The 16,809-nt window shown below is 37.0% G+C and overlaps 3 protein-coding genes across 9 annotated transcripts; 1 reads left to right on the plus strand and 2 right to left on the minus strand.

Moving 5' to 3' along the window:
- Positions 1 to 60: 60 nt before the first annotated feature.
- Positions 61 to 3,496, minus strand: LOC105197563 (islet cell autoantigen 1). 4 transcript variants are annotated; one of them, XM_039454947.1, is made up of 6 exons: positions 3,208 to 3,496; positions 2,202 to 2,471; positions 1,725 to 2,067; positions 1,244 to 1,519; positions 563 to 1,183; positions 61 to 490 (listed from the first exon to the last, which is right to left on the minus strand). In XM_039454947.1, exons 1-6 carry the CDS (start codon positions 3,212 to 3,214, stop codon positions 364 to 366), a joined length of 1,644 nt encoding a protein of 547 aa, XP_039310881.1. In that variant the 5' UTR covers positions 3,215 to 3,496; the 3' UTR covers positions 61 to 363. The 4 variants fall into 4 exon arrangements, with proteins under 4 accessions (XP_039310881.1, XP_039310882.1, XP_011162291.1 ...); XM_039454948.1 differs by having other exon boundaries at positions 558 to 1,183; positions 2,202 to 2,467; positions 3,208 to 3,495; XM_011163989.3 differs by having other exon boundaries at positions 562 to 1,183; positions 2,202 to 2,467; positions 3,208 to 3,218.
- Positions 3,497 to 4,257: 761 nt separating this feature from the next.
- LOC105205549 (heat shock 70 kDa protein cognate 4) lies at positions 4,258 to 14,217 on the plus strand. Of its 3 annotated transcripts, XM_039454945.1 has the most exons (7): positions 4,258 to 4,350; positions 4,828 to 4,888; positions 5,057 to 5,124; positions 5,365 to 5,420; positions 9,689 to 9,941; positions 11,598 to 12,842; positions 12,964 to 14,217. In XM_039454945.1, exons 5-7 carry the CDS (start codon positions 9,737 to 9,739, stop codon positions 13,446 to 13,448), a joined length of 1,935 nt encoding a protein of 644 aa, XP_039310879.1. In that variant the 5' UTR covers positions 4,258 to 4,350; positions 4,828 to 4,888; positions 5,057 to 5,124; positions 5,365 to 5,420; positions 9,689 to 9,736; the 3' UTR covers positions 13,449 to 14,217. The 3 variants fall into 3 exon arrangements, with proteins under 3 accessions (XP_039310879.1, XP_039310878.1, XP_039310880.1); XM_039454944.1 differs by lacking the exons at positions 4,258 to 4,350; positions 4,828 to 4,888; positions 5,057 to 5,124; positions 5,365 to 5,420 and adding an exon at positions 8,824 to 8,980; XM_039454946.1 differs by lacking the exons at positions 4,258 to 4,350; positions 4,828 to 4,888; positions 5,057 to 5,124; positions 5,365 to 5,420 and adding an exon at positions 9,464 to 9,600.
- LOC105205564 lies at positions 9,903 to 16,732 on the minus strand. 2 transcript variants are annotated; one of them, XM_039454963.1, is made up of 4 exons: positions 15,745 to 16,732; positions 15,150 to 15,685; positions 14,902 to 15,037; positions 9,903 to 10,122 (listed from the first exon to the last, which is right to left on the minus strand). In XM_039454963.1, the coding sequence occupies exons 1-3, from the start codon at positions 16,433 to 16,435 to the stop codon at positions 14,948 to 14,950; spliced, it is 1,317 nt and encodes a 438-aa protein (XP_039310897.1). In that variant the 5' UTR covers positions 16,436 to 16,732; the 3' UTR covers positions 9,903 to 10,122; positions 14,902 to 14,947. The 2 variants fall into 2 exon arrangements, with proteins under 2 accessions (XP_039310897.1, XP_011173265.1); XM_011174963.3 differs by lacking the exon at positions 9,903 to 10,122 and having other exon boundaries at positions 14,046 to 15,037.
- Positions 16,733 to 16,809: the final 77 nt, after the last annotated feature.

The raw sequence follows: 16,809 nt of genomic DNA on the forward strand, positions 1-16,809 counted from the left end.
TATATATATATATATATATATATATATATATATATATATATATTTAAAAGAAAATATAACTAGTGTGCATAATGTTTAATAAACATTACATTTTATATCTTTGGTATCTGTTTTTTAGCTTATATGAAAAATTATGTAATTCAAAGAGTTTTGATTCTTATGACGTTTCCATTAAAAATAAATCTGGAATGTTATTAAATATAAAAGTTTACAAACCGATAATTATTGATACAAAAATGTATGAAGTGAAAATGCTGTGAATTATGTGCTCATGGCATCACTTATTGATAATAAATGATAGCTTGATCAGTTTTCCTTATTGTTTCAAATATCAAGTGAACAAGACGATACTATTAAAATGCATTATGAATTAAGCAGAAGCATTACTGTCACCGGAAAGATTCTCCATTGGATTGTTAGCCAATGGATCCAATTCTGCGAATAAATCCAACCACGAGTTACCTTTCTGCTTTCCAGTCTTTTTTTTTTTCTATGAAAAGAATATCATGATATATTAATCGTGTGACACATTTGCATTAACTATTAAACGCGAATACTTACTTTGTCGTCCGTGTTACTAGCAGTACTTTTCTGTCCCATACCCAACGCCGCGTCTCCTAAACTCTGTTTCAAAATATTCGGCGGTAGAAAAGTATCATGTGATATACCTTCCCAGTCACTGTTCGCGCTTTGTTGCTTATCGTTTAGAATCTCGTCAAAAAGCACCGCGCTTTCGGAGGCCAATAAATTTAACGATTGCTGTTGTCGAGCCTCCGATGATAAGGGAGACAAATCGGCCAAATTAAAATCAGTGTTACACTCCCCGAATATATCCATTACTGATTTCTGTTCTTCAGAGCTTTTACTGAATACAGTATGACTAGTTTTCTCTGTTTTATTAATCGATTGTTGTGTATTATTGGACGCGTCTTTCTCGAGGCTAAGATTCCCAAAGAACTCCTCGAGACTTCTATCGTTCTCTGTATCGTTGGTATTATGCACGATTCCGTTTCTCGAAGAATTTGTGCTCGTATCCAAATTTATCAATGTATCTTTTGGCTCATTATCTATGTCTAAGAGCTTCTCATCTTTCTTGTTTTTTTCCGACGTGTTCTCCGAATTTGCGGTAGCCTCTTGAGCTTCTTCAACGTCATCATGATAGTCCATGTCAAAAAAGGGTAATCTGTAAAAAATTAATATCATGACGAAAATGACAGGTGTTTATTCTCATTTTGTAACTCACTTATCCTTGTCTTCCAAATCGTCGTCGCCACCAGTCTCCTGCGCTAATTTACTGGAGGTTTCAGCCAGTTCTCGTACAACCGTAAAGTCGTAACGTTGATAGCCTTTGAAGCTATTGGCTATTGTAGAATACGCTTGCGCAGATTTCTTTGTGAAATTCAAGAGTGTGGTTTGGTATAAAACTAAGGCATGACTGAACATGTTACATCTTGCCGCCGCTAGCAAATCAACTTTCTGAAGACAGTCAAGGGCCAGATTGTCGAAAACTATTTTGCCCCTAAATTATAATAAATATATACATAAAATATAAATTCCTCACAATTTATTTAATTTAAAAATGTGCAATTAAATCAAATTTACAAGATTAAAAATATATTATTTATATTTAAATTACATATAATTTAAATTTAAATCTGTGATTGTAATTTAAATTTATGATTGCATACTTTATATTACATGAATATATAAAACATGGAACTTACTGTTTGACACGTGCTTGAACTTTTTTATATTTTTCCAGTTGTTTGGACGTATCTGGATCTAAATCTTGAGAAATATTTTTCATCCATGACAAAGCGGCTCGGTATTCCGTACGGGCCTTTTCCATCGCTTGCACATTTTGCAATGTATCTTCGATAGCTCTTTGTCTAAATGTTTCCACTTCTTGATACAATCGGCCCAGTGGAGCTCTCAACGCAAGCCTCTGCTGACTGGAGTAAGATAGAGATTTGCCAACTGCTGACATCATCTTGCCGGCGCGAGTTTTGTCTTGCTTCCCAGCATCTTTCAAGAAACGTCCCATTCCATTTTCCTCCTGGGCTAAATCTAAACAAGTTAAATTATCCCATTATCGCAATATCTTGATAGTTAAATTTATTTTAAAGAAAAAATACTGTAACAGATATATTTGTGACAATCAATACAGTTATTTCGTTATTAGAAATTATGTTAGAACGCACTGCATAATCTTTCTTGGTATCTATCGATAACCCTTTGTAAGTAGGAACAGGAATCTTGGATACTGCGGAACAATTCTAGTTTTGCATCCAGCTCAGCATCCGAAGCAACTATACACTCATCCTCCTTTTTCCCTAATTTCTGGGACAAGGCTTGTTTTCTCACCCAAAATTGGTACTGCATCTTTATGATGGCAGAATCGTCATGCATAGACTTTTGAACCCAGCAATCAAATGCATTCCCCGATACGCCTGGTGCACCTCTGTTACTGCATGCATGGTATAAAGAAGTTTTGTAAGTTTCTTGTTAAATATATGATAGCGATTAGTATAAGAGTTACATGCAAAAGATCTAAATAATAAAAATAGCATTCCTACTGTTAATAAAAAATATGTCAAATAATTATTAACATGACAGACGCCTAGTTTTATTGGTATTAAATCATTATTCGTCAAATCCTACTATAAATACATGTATTTCCTTTTCCAGATTAACAAATGAAAATTAGTAGACTTCACAGACAATTTATCAGTCATACTGAAGGGGGGGGAGGAGATAGACTGTTCTTTAACACAACAGCAAGACAGATCTAGGAAGCTTACGAGAAAGTTGAGTAATCAATTTTGTACGATATCTATATGTATTGCAAATATATGTATTTCCTTTTTTCCGACTAACAGGATGGAGAAAAAAAAACTTGCAAATTCCACAGATAATTTATCAGTTATACTGGAAGAGGAAAAAAGGGAGATAACTGTCCTTCAACATAACAGGACGATAGACCTAGGTTTTTACGACGAAACTGGATAATCAGTTTTGCGCGACAGCTATTAATAACGCGAAGAGACACAAACTACCATATTGATTCAATATAATTGGATGCGATCTCGGGCTAGAATTGCTGGAAACAGCAGTTGTCCCGCCTCGGTCGGCGTGACTCGGCCGCTAATAACCACGACGGAATTCGGACCTCGTGAAGGCTGGGATAGAAACGGAGGAGATACTTACTAAGCATTCATAACGGAAGACCCGCTGGCACATATGACACGATGCGTGAGAATGTGGGCTACACGTTAATGTTTACAAGCACGGTGCCTGCGTAGAGCCTCGCGCGACGTAGTGCATGAGTGCGTACACCGTGGTTTGACTGCGTTATCACATAATGCACGCGCGTATCGCGAACGCGATTGCATTCGTAGGCGCGGCGCCGCGTTGACAATTAGAATAATGAGAATCGGAGCGTTCGCCTACATGACACTCGTGATAGCTCGGACGGTAAGACGACTTCTCGCCGTCCTGCCTGACCGATTGACCGTCCGTTGCCGTTTGAGCGACACTGCGCAGCGACGTGAAGCCAATACAGCCGTCGCGCTTGCGTGGTGGCCGTTTTTCAATGGCTAATATACTTATGATCATTATACTATATTATAATATTAGAATTATCAAATTAATTATATTGTAAGAGAGGACTAAATAATTTGAATTTCGCGCCTTAGTTGGCGGTGACGCTTCGATAGTGCCCTATCGAAGCGCCATCGTGGTTCCCTAGCGAGATTGGCTCCCGAGCTTTCCCGATCGCGGATTGGTCCGCCAATCTTTTCCCGCTAAAAATCGGCGTAGTAGTCTCGCTCAGACACCGACGTGTAAGAAGACCGCTATTAGATTAACGTGAGAATAAAAGCCTCAGTTTTATATACGACAAGACTCGTTGTCATTTTGCCCTTCCCTCCAGGAGTTGAGAAGACTGTCTCTCCTGCGAGTTCAATAGAATAGTAACGCGGTTGAAGGTATAACTCGAGAACCGCCAGCTTACAACATAGATATCCGCGTAATTCGCAATATCCGAAAATATAATTGTCGTCTTGTCAATTGCTGTAATAATATTAATTCTCTTATTCTCATAACAATAATCATCATAAAAAATAAATGCATATTATTTGTTGTTCGATACACGAAAAATTAATTTGGAACGTGAATTTAAAAGTGGCGCGTGCTGCAGCGTGACGTCAGTCTTGCTATGTGAAGTTGATCGCGCAGGATGACGTGTACCCCTTTGCTATCGTAACTGCATTCGCGCTCATTCTTTCCCATACGCAACGGACACGGGACGGTTCGGCTCCGGAACAAGTGGCATCGCGGATCATTTAATTGGTAAGTATAATGCATTTAAACCTAGCTTCGTAATTCGGTCGAACGCGTATCTCTCAGCACTCGTTGGAGAAAAGATGCACGACGCTGTTACGCTGTTGAGAGTGTATTAATTACGGCGCGCGAAATTGACCGCACGAGAGAGGGGAGAGGGGCCCCTTTCTCCATGTCAATTGCGTTCCTTCTTTCGTTGCAAAACATGTCGATCGAAAGTCGGACGGTTCGAGGATGGATGTTATCGTGATGCCTAACTTGTAAATGAAACATTAAAGCTACATTGCATTTCTTAATCAGCCGAAAATACGGTAAAAGCGATGCCGATTTCGGCGGCGTTACGCATGTATAGGTACATGTATGTGTAGCGGCGCACACTGCCGCGGCACGGCGTCACTTTTAGCGCGTGAAGTTGACCGCGCGAGAGATCGAGACGAAGTCGATTGCTTCATGCCATTACTAATCGCATTCGCGTATTCTCTCTAGAACGAGGCGGACGCACGATGGACCGGCTCCGAATCGAGTGGCATCGCGCATCATATAATTGGTAAGTATGACGTATATAAACCATGCATTACAGTTCGTTCGAACGCGTATTTCTCAATACCCGTTCGAGCGCTCGGGACGCGGATCGCTGCCGTACGTCGCGCGAATTTCACCGCCCAGGAGAGGAACCCCTTCCACTATGTCAATAGCATTCTTTCTTTTGTTACAGAACGTATCAATCGAGATCGAGAGCCGGATTGATTTGGGGATGGATGTCGTCGCGATGTCGTCTAAATGGTAAATGAAACCTACATTAAAGCTACACATTGCAATACTTGATCAGCCGAAAATGTATGACAAAAGCGAAAATGTATGCTGCGCTGCAGCGGGGTTATACATGTATAGATATACATGTTACGTGTACCGGCATGCACCGCGGCGGCACGGCGTCACTTTTAAATAACGCGTGAAGTTGACTGCGCGAGAGAGACGAAGCCATTTCACGCCATACTAATTGCATTCGCATATTCTTTCCAGAACTCGGCGTATTGCGGGGCGGATCGGCTCCAAAACAATCTCGACTCGTTAAACAGGTAAGCGAAACTTACACTTAGCTCTAATACTTATTGTCACTTAATAAATTGCGCGAAAGCCGTTAGAATAAGAAAAATTCGAAGTTCTTGTATGTATGTGCGTTCGGCGCTCCCTTAGCTAACAGCCGGACGACGTGCTTTTCGAGGTATTGACCGATTGTACATTGACACCGTAGTGTATGTCCACGTTGTAGAGATGGCGTTGTATCAACTAAATCGTGGTCAAGATCACTCTCGACTCTCTGCTTCTCTTGGATAAGACCATGGAAGCTCGTTGTGTCTCGCCAGCGCGATCAATGAGAGATGAAATGCACGCTGATTGATTGACTTAGTCGCGATAAAATTATTAATTGATCGTTATTATTTTCATTATCGAAGTGGCTGGACAGATTTACGAAAGACGATACCTCGTACACTGTTTATCTCGCGCAATTTTCTAATGATTTCAAGAGCTAGAATGACATATAATAAATAAATAAAATATATATTATAGAATAAAGTTTGATTATTTTGAAATATTTTAATTTTATTTTAAACAAAATATTCCATTTAAACAGTTTTAATGAACATTAATGTAATTTTATTTTACATAATATATATATGTAAGTTATATTTTAATTTTTCAAATGTTTAATTTTTTTCACTACATTATAATATTATAAATCAAATTCTATCTTTAATTCTAATATGGATTATATAGGTCAACTAAACTAAGTTTAGGGGCAACTTTGATTAAACAATGATTAACTTACGCTAAAATTAACAAGTAGAATTGCTTACGGCAAAACTTCTAATTGTATTAGTTTACTGTCTCTACTTTGGTTTTTCTCAAACAACGCAGTTAGGTTCAAAACTTCAAAGTACACTTAATAAATGTTAAAAATCAGTTTAAAAGTTTAAACTGAAAAAATAAATGTTTTAAATTTGATATATTTTTCTAAGTTATACATTTAATTAATGTTTTATAAGATCTTATATAGTTTATTTTAAAGGTTTTTTTTTAAATATTATTTTTGTACGAGACATTTTGACAGTTTAATAAAAACGATAAATAGTCGTTTTTATATATCATAATTAAGTAATTAATATTAACATTAAACGTAAATGGTTTGCTTGGGAATTTTTTCTGTTTCAAGCAACAGAAAATTAATAATCTGTGTTAATAAAAAATATTGTCTGTATTGTTCGATAAGTTATAATTGTTGATTAAGTTACTCAAAAGTCGAAGTTTATCATTTTTAAATGCCGATTTAATATAATATTAGATGTTACATATCAAAATATCAACGTTCTCTAATTATTCGATTTGAGAGAATTAAACTAATTTTTGTAATTTCTAAAGAGTTGAAAATGTTTGTGACTATTTTATTTAGATAAAGTTAACAGTTTTTGTTAAGTATTATCTTTGAGTTGGCTATTTTTATCATGCATAAAGTTTAAATTAGAATCACTTGGAATATTTTACGGCGATCTTTAAATAGACTGTACGGTGTTTCACAATCCTTGCCAAACGTTGTCTGACCGAGTTGAACCCGTTCAATATACCAATAATATACCAAAAAATACCCAGCAAATAACTATTAAAAAATAAAATATAATAAAAAATAAAAATGTTATATACATGAAAAAATATATTTGAAAATTTAACGCATTACCTGCTTTCTTTCGTTCCTTGATACAAAATCTATTTAATTGTATTTAAAGCATGCTATACAGCGCAATGATTTTAATATTCTTGACGTAACAATAAAAAGTAGCAAGAGTTAATATAATGGCCAATTGTAATTGTCGCTTACGTACACAGTTTTTAGTTTAATTTACTTTTTGTTATGATACGAATAGAAAGGAGATCAAAGAAACAAGGCCAGCACTGCAACTATTTTTTTCTGCACTGCAAAAAAAAATGATTGCAATTATATGTTATAATTTAACTAGTCATTTTCATTAGACGGTGTCAATTATATATTTATTGTTGATTTAATCATGTAAATTATAGCTATTAATTATTATTATTACTATGTAAATAGTAAATGTTAAAAAATTATTATATTTATTATTTATTATTATGTACTATAATTTCATTTACTTCGTAGAAATGTTTATTTTATTTTTCATCCATCTCTTAATATTTTACAATTTTAATATTTGAAACCATCTAATTTATAGTAAAAGTTTTCATAAAAATGTAGCTCTTAACTTTAATTATTTTACTATGTAATTATTACAAATACCAAATATTTTTCTCTTAATGTTCTTAGCGAAAAATAACTTTGACCCAAAACAACACGCGTATTTAAAAGTTTGTTTTAAAAATATTTTTTAGACATGTGTTACTGTCTAAAACATACAAAGCAAATTTTTTAAGTTATTTGGACAACACACAATATTTATAAATATTTATGACTATTTATTTTTTTAATATTTTAAAATATTTTAATACTAACATATATAAATATTTTATATAAATACACGAAGGAAAAAAATCATAAAATCTTTATTTAAAATGTTATTAAAATATAGATTGCATATTTTTAAAAATAAAAGAAATAAATATTTGTAATAATTTTTATATATATTTTATAAATATTTTATAAATATTTTTATGTGATATTATGAAATCTTTATGATCTAAAGACACACATAAATATTTATAAAATATTCTTGTAATTAAAATATTCAAATAATTATTACAAATAATTTCTAAATCTTTTATTAATATTGTGTGCTGTTTGGACATTGATTGAGCATTATGCAACATTACGAAGCAAAGTCACATTTTCGCATACTGTGATTGAACAATCGATGAATTAAAAAAATTTGCCTATGATAAGCGAGTTTTTTTAATTTATTGATTGATCAATCACATTATGCGCTTGCTTTTATAAAGCAAATTTGCATTTGCGCATAATGCGAATGGTCAATCAATAAATTGAAAACCCCGTCCAATCTCGCGCCTTCTCGAATGCCCTCTCGAGGTCTTTCTGCGCAAACGCGTTCATCCCTCTGGCCTCTAGAACGATCGCGTGTTCCCTAGAAAGTGCTAGAAAGTGCTAAAAAGTACTCGAACAATCGCGAATGTTCTTACGCACAATTAAAAGTGCGCCAGCAAAAACGATGCTTTACTACCATTTTATTGGTGCTTCGCAACGAAAACGCGATTCGCGCGGAGCTAATTATAGTCGTGAATCTTTTAGCGACATACGATATATTTATTCCAGCATCTTCCCACGTTTCTTCGCCCCGTCTTTGTCCCCCCCAGGGTGCGTCACACGCGCTGCGTCATTCACTCGCTCTCTTTCCCTCGCTCGCTTCACGTCCGACGCATCCGCCAATGGAAGCGCCTCGATGAGTCGCGAAATATCGCGCCCCGATTGGTTAACTGTAGAAGCTTCTCGAAGCGGGCGATTCGGTATATTAAAGGCGCGGCGTGCGTCGCGTCATCAGTTTCGCAACGAACACGACGAGTGCACAGGTATTATAAGTATTATAAGTGACGTGACGCGATCAGTGTCCAAGCGAATTTAATCGAATCGTCGACGTACTAAACGTGTTGTTACGAGGTGGGTGCTCGAATAAGATTAATTGTGAGATGATTGTGCGTCGATCTCGTGCGTACGATCGTCCATTGAAAATTAACCCTGTTGATACTGCGACGCAAATTTTAGATAACTTCGTCATTTGTTTGCGTTACTTTTCACGTTTCAATCCGAGACGTAAATTTATTATTTTGTTACGAAAATGAGGCTGTGACCCAGATACGAATAGTTGCGTGAAAAAGAGACGATTGTCTGAATGATAGTCTTTATCGTGACATTAAAAATGCATTTTCCGGAAGAGGTAACGAACCGCGACAGTCGGTCGTGGCATCGTTTTGTAATTATTTTTAAATGATTTACGATAGTCGCGGCGTCGCGAGAGCGTCGTTTCGAATTTGCCTCATCCTCTCGTGATTTCTGCTTTCCGCAACAGTTCGTCTTACACGTTTCGAGGTAGATAGCTCGCAGGGATGCGTTATTTTCACAGAACGGCGTTTCCGCTATCGATACACTAGAGAAATTTGAGACGCGTGACGACATGTATTATATTTATTGCGTCGTTTAGTTATCTTCGAGCGGGCCGGGCGGTTTGTTTCGTGGCAACTCGTTCGAGCAACTTTGGTCGCTTGAAGCCGCTCAATCAAGTTGTTTTCTTTATTTTTTTATCACGATGCGATATACATATATAGATATTGTGTGGTACATCCAATATATCACGTTGTCACGTTTCAGTGATCACTCAATCGAGGCCGTTAAGTGGAAAAGAGTCTGCTGAATACAATGGCGAAGGCACCGGCAGTCGGAATCGACCTGGGCACCACGTACTCGTGCGTGGGTGTCTTCCAGCACGGCAAGGTCGAGATCATCGCTAATGACCAGGGTAACCGCACCACGCCGAGCTACGTCGCCTTCACCGACACCGAGAGGCTGATCGGCGATGCGGCGAAGAACCAGGTAGCCATGAATCCCAGCAACACCATCTTTGGTAAGTCGTGGTTTCTTGTTATTGCGTTTTCGAAAACTTCGCTTTTGCGTCGTAGTTGCAATGTGTCAGGTGACCCGATAAGATCCCACCAGAATCTGTTACCTTATCTGTTGCGCCGTGCCTCTATCGATTTGAACTCTCCCGTCTCCGGCGTGTCAAATGTTCAACTCGTGGAATTATCCTTGATAAAAATTTTTGATTAATTGTGAATTGTTTTCTATTTGAAATTTTTACCAATTTTTACCAATTTTTTCTTAACACTGCGTGGTTCAACTGGGAATTTGAAAACATATTTTTAATTTTGAATTGTTCTGTCTCAAATTTAGACACAAAAAAGAGTGAGAAACATTTTTGGTCAAAGAATAGTGAGATTGTACTCTAGAGTGTTGGAAGAGTATATCAAAATTTTTTCTGATTTTTATAGTCCTCAAAAACTATCAAAAGCATTATCAGTAATCTAATTGGAAGCAGGAAAGCAGCGAAAAAGAAAACGTTGGACCACGAAGAGTTAATATTAAATTGAGTTATATTTTTTATTACTGATCTGCTGAATCAATTCGTGAATTCTTATATTGAGGAAAAATACTGTAATATAAATTGTGATTTTATTAAACGTTGAATCATGATCTATGACTAATATATGTAGCCAATTCAACTAAACTTTATTCATTTAAATGTTTGAAAAATTGATAAGAGAACAATCGATCGAATTAACAATGAGATTTTATAATTTATGAGCAATTTGACAAGATATATGTACACAATAGCATGATTATCTTGCAATGAATTTGCTACGTTGGAAAGCTTGCATTGATTTTCTTTTACGACGAAGAAATGTACGTCGTTTCTAAATTATTCGACTTTGAGATCGATCGAACATGAAACTTTCCGTGGTTGAAACTCGAATTATCTCAATCGCGTTTTTACTGCAGCTTTATTTGCAACGTGACCTTGCGCGGCATGCGCATGCCTCTGCGTGGTTGCATTCATTAGTAATGTACGCAATTCCCTCCTCCTCCTATCCTTTATACTGTAGCCGGGCGTTTTGACGTTTATACGTGATAGTTTTACGTAATCCTAATTTGTGTGCCAGCTACTAGTATACCGCGCTTACGTTGATTCGCAAATCAAAGCGACTCACGCGACATTCGTTCAATGTCGGACTTGCTCAATTTTTTTATGCGAACATTTACGAACTTATATTAAAGATATATGTTCAACATATATATTTAAAAAATATATATAATTTTGGAACATACATATTTTATTTTTATATTTTTTACATATATATAAATAAAATATTTTTTACTTTTTTTCTATTTTTATATATTTTTTAAATAAATAGTAATATTTTAATTATTTTACGAATTTTTTCAATCTGTTTTTACAATTATACTAAAATTTGCGGTAAGTAGAATATTTCATGATTTTTATATTTGTAAATTATTTTTGTACAAATTGTGTGAAAATGTACTGGTAAATGAACATTTTTATTTTCCGGCTCGGCAATAATTCAACGTTCCACAACCACTTCCTCGAGTCATAATCCGATACAATCCAGAGGATCCTCTTCTTCATCTCATCACATTGCATTTCTAAAAAACAATGTTTAAAGAAATAGACAACTTACGAGTCTTTTATTATTTTTCTATAAAGACGCAAAACGCTTGATCGGTCGTCGCTTCGATGATGCGACGGTGCAGAGCGACATGAAGCACTGGCCATTCACAGTGGTCAACGACGGCAGCAAGCCGAAGATCGAAGTGTCTTACAAGGGCGAGATGAAAACCTTCTTCCCCGAGGAGGTGTCCTCCATGGTCTTAACGAAAATGAAGGAGACAGCAGAAGCTTACCTAGGCAAGACTATAACAAATGCTGTCATCACCGTGCCGGCTTATTTCAATGACTCTCAGAGGCAGGCGACGAAGGATGCCGGCGCAATTGCTGGCCTGAATGTCCTTAGGATAATAAACGAGCCTACGGCCGCTGCAATAGCGTACGGTCTTGATAAGAAGGCCGCGGGTGAGAAGAATGTCCTGATCTTCGACTTGGGCGGTGGTACCTTTGATGTGTCGATCCTGACAATTGAGGACGGTATCTTCGAAGTAAAATCCACGGCCGGCGACACGCATCTCGGTGGCGAGGACTTTGACAATCGAATGGTAAACCACTTCGTGCAAGAGTTTAAGAGGAAGTACAAAAAAGATCTGAGCAGCAACAAGAGAGCTGTGAGGCGCTTGAGGACCGCCTGCGAGAGAGCGAAGAGAACGTTGAGCTCGTCGACGCAGGCGAGCATCGAGATTGACTCGTTGTTTGAGGGTATCGACTTCTACACATCGATCACTAGGGCCAGGTTCGAGGAACTCTGCGCCGACTTATTCAGAAGCACTCTCGAACCCGTTGAGAAGGCACTTAGAGACGCAAAGATGGACAAGGCTCAAGTTCACAGCATTGTTCTGGTTGGTGGCTCCACCAGGATACCAAAGATTCAGAAGTTACTTCAAGACTTCTTCAACGGCAAGGAATTGAACAAATCTATCAATCCAGATGAGGCTGTTGCCTACGGCGCGGCAGTTCAGGCGGCGATTCTGCACGGTGACAAATCTGAGGCGGTTCAAGATTTGCTCCTGCTGGATGTGACTCCGTTGTCGTTGGGTATCGAGACCGCTGGCGGCGTTATGACCACCTTGATCAAGAGGAACACGACGATCCCAACGAAACAGACTCAGACGTTTACTACATATTCCGACAATCAACCGGGAGTACTTATCCAAGTTTACGAGGGTGAGAGAGCGATGACTAAGGACAACAATATCCTCGGCAAATTTGAGCTGACGGGTATACCTCCGGCGCCTAGAGGGGTACCGCAAATCGAAGTCACCTTTGACATCGACGCCAATGGTAAGTTACGACGTTAAAAACATTGATATAATAAGTCGAAGATATTGTCCGATTAATTGTTCTAATGTTAATAACTTAAATAACATTTTCTCTAACCGATGTTTCTGTATTTGGTCTTCAGGCATATTGAATGTCTCTGCAATTGAAAAATCTACGGGCAAAGAGAATAAGATCACGATTACCAATGACAAGGGTCGCTTATCGAAGGAAGACATAGAGAGGATGGTGAACGAAGCCGAGAAATACCGATCGGAGGATGAACAACAGCGTGAAAGGATTTCCGCTAAGAACTCCCTCGAGTCGTATTGCTTCAACATGAAGAGTACGATGGAAGACGACAAAGTTAAAGATAAGATTGATGCATCCGACAAAGAGAAGGTCCTTTCCAAATGTAGCGAGGTCATCTCCTGGTTAGATGCGAATCAGTTGGCGGAGAAGGAAGAGTTTGCGGACAAGCAGAAGGAACTAGAAGCCATTTGCAATCCCATCATCACGAAACTCTATCAAAGTGGCGGAGCGCCTGAGGGTGGCTTCCCTGGTGCTGGCGGAGCAAGACCCAATCCTGGTTCTGGTGGCGCTGGACCAACCATCGAGGAAGTCGACTAAATTAAACGACCAATTTCTGTTTTTTCCTTGTGTACTTTAACAAATTTCGTTTCATTTCATTTTATTAAAGTACACATAATGTTAATATATTTGACATATTCATTTGATGAATCTACGCTTTGTAAAAACAAAATGTTTTTATAAGGGTTGGGAAAGTTACTTTTTAAAAGTAACTCGTTACTGTTGCTCGATATCGAGTCAAAAAGTATTATTCATTACCATTACCATCATTTAAAACGTAATGATGCGCTACTTTTTTCGTTACTTTTTTAGTTTAAAATAAGATCAAATTAATTAATAAATTAAACATAAAATTTACTTTCTGTTATGTAAAATGTTTTTTAAAAGTATTAATAAAAACATTATTTTGTATGTTAAATTAGCAAGACCACAAAAAATTAAAAAGAAAAAGGTTTAAAAATGCTTAAATTGCAAATTAAAAAATTGGATTAAATTAAATTTATAAATGCAAAATTTATACTTTTTTGCACTTTCAATTTTATGTTTAAAAATTTTAACATGATAATTTCAAATCCTAAATTGTTCTTAAAATGTATGCAATATGATTGATTTATGGCATCTAAAGCTATATTTAAAGTGGTCTGTCTAACAACAGCTAAAGATTAAACGTACATAATGGAAATGTCAAAAATAAATTCAAAATGTAAAAAGTAACGATAAAAATAACTATTGAATTCGTTACTGTTACTAAAAAAAAATGTAACAACATTACTGTTACAATCAATGAAAGAGAAAAGTAATGCCGTTGCTAAACAAAAGCAACTTTAAGAGTAACGGCTTTACAAATATACTGCGCTACCTCCCAACCTGGTTTTTATTTTTTGAAGATTTATAAATGTTATGTATTATATAGCGATAAGTTTATTATAATAAATATTTATTGAAATTTAATATTAATTAAAAAAAATAACGCATTTTTTTCTTGCTACATCCTTTATCACAAATCGCAATCAGAATCGTAACTAGCTTTCATGTGCCTCAGGCAAAGTTTTATTGCTCGAGTTAGTCTGCACAACACATAATATATTAAGAATTTTGTAACTGCGTAAATAATTTTTATAGATATAATGTATAGTATTCAGAGGATTTAATTTATTTCTATGTTTATATCACAAGTTCATTAAGTTTTTGCGCATTTAAACCTCATTTTCTTTAATTGAATTTCTTTTGTTTATATAATGGCAGATAAAGTATATAAACGAAAAGAAAGATGATAGTGATTTAATCGCATAAAATATATATAAAAAAAATTTTATGCAATTAAATCACTATGATCTTTCTTATACTGAAACACTTATAATACGTATGAAATAATTGCAAGGTCTTTAATTGAGGCGCATTTTTATGATATTTGTCAATCTGAAGAAGCAAGTTTTTGATCGAAAATACCTAAACTGGCAAATTTTATTATTTTAAAAAATAATGTACGTACATTTTGTGTATAGCTTGCAACATCTCTTTATATTGCAATCATTTTCTTAGTGTTTCCCGTTGAATTGCTCATCTAGATTATTGGGTCGATAAAATTGAACGAGAATTATTAAATAAGTAGTGATCACCCCGACGAACTGAAATATAAGTTTAATTTATTCAAATGCTTTGAAGTTGTTATTCACGTTGCATTTCGAAAGGAGATAATTTTACGAAAATTATAATGACGCAAGTAAATTGTGTACTCACACCACTGAGCAGAGCATTGTTCATTTCGAAAAAATCACAGGCCGTAAATGCCACCCGATGCTGTTGTAGCTGAATTGAAAAATCATTGACTTCGTTTCTGACACAGTCTCGGTCCAGGTTTTTGCGCAAAAGATTTTCCATGGCGACATAGTTCAGATCATAATTGCTGCTCCGATTAAAATTTTGCTCGTCCGGGCCTTCCAATGGCGGTAGCACTTCTAGATTTGATTGATTCCTTGCACCGTTCAATTTACCAAGACTCGCAGGCTTGCAGTTAAGCACAATCGCGTATATAAGTATCCCGGTCCTATTGGCTTCTTGACGCGCGAGCGTACAAATCCAGCACATCAGGCTAAACTGTGTGGCATACAGAATCCAAAGGACATTATTTATCAGCATGAACGCGTAGTTTTTCTCCACGACGCCCATGTAGATTCTGAATAGTGTAGCCACGACCATGGTGAAGCAGTTCGCCGAGCAGACGAGAAGATGGAAGCCGTGAATATTGTTTACCATGATGACGAGGTCACAAATACCTGCGTAACGGAGAGTTTACGATTAGACAATATAGAAGACAATTTTTCCAGAAACTTACCGGTATGCAATTCTCTGATGCGTCTAATCTTGAGCGCGATCCATGGCACACCGAATAGATCGTCCAACTGGCCGATCAGTTCATTTATCGTTTGGAATCTGTGATACAGCACGTAGACGACAACGTCGAAGATAAAGCTGTTGACCATCGACTGGGCTATCGTGTAGTAGAGCAGCAGGTCGGACGCAAAGATGTCTTCGGGATGGATAAAATAGTAATACAAGGCGTGTATGATCAGGGATAAAGGGCCGCAAGCGAACGTTGCGAGAATCGCTAACGCTTCCACGTTTTTTATGGGCCGGTCATTCATAGGGGTTTCTCTCCTGATCTTCTGATCCACCGCCTTCATTCTGTCCATCAGCTCCGACCACTTGTCTTGCTGCCCGATCCCTTGATAAACGTAATAATACGCCGACATGTAGCACATCATCTTGTTCATATAATACATGATCTTGAATATGTCGCTCTTGAAGACGCTACCGAAGGTAAAGAAATCTATCACGCCGTACACCACGATAACGGTACACACGATCAGATGAACGATACGTAGGGCTATCGTGACAGCCTTGGGACACTTTCGCGGACGTGCAACGCCGACACCCAGAAGCCAGGAGGTGTACGATATTGGACGTAAGCTGTGCTCTATCGAGGGCGAGTGGTCTTCCATTTGCACATGGGTCTCAGTCTCCATTTTTGTCTTGTATCTTCTTGCTATTGGCTTGGCAAGAGAATACAGTTGCTGATTACATCGAAGTTCTTTACGATATAGAATATTTTGGAGAGAAAGCAGTGAAGTTTCCCTGGAAGCAATAACACACTGACGAGCGTCGCGAGTTTTCCGTGCTGTTTCACATAGAATAAAGAACGACGTACTTCTGCAACATTAATGAAGTTCAGATTGCGTGCCATTAGCTGTTCTTCATAAGCGGTTTTAGTAAATTAAATGGATCTCTTCGGACGAAGAGAGAAAGAGAGAGAGAAAGAGAGAGAGAGTGGAACGGCGTGTATTAACAATGCACGAAGTTTAGTGTAATGGAAATCTTGCGTCTCGACTTTACGCAGCTT

Source organism: Solenopsis invicta, chromosome 11 (genome assembly GCF_016802725.1).
Source record: "Solenopsis invicta isolate M01_SB chromosome 11, UNIL_Sinv_3.0, whole genome shotgun sequence".
Taxonomy (NCBI): Eukaryota; Metazoa; Arthropoda; class Insecta; order Hymenoptera; family Formicidae; genus Solenopsis; species Solenopsis invicta.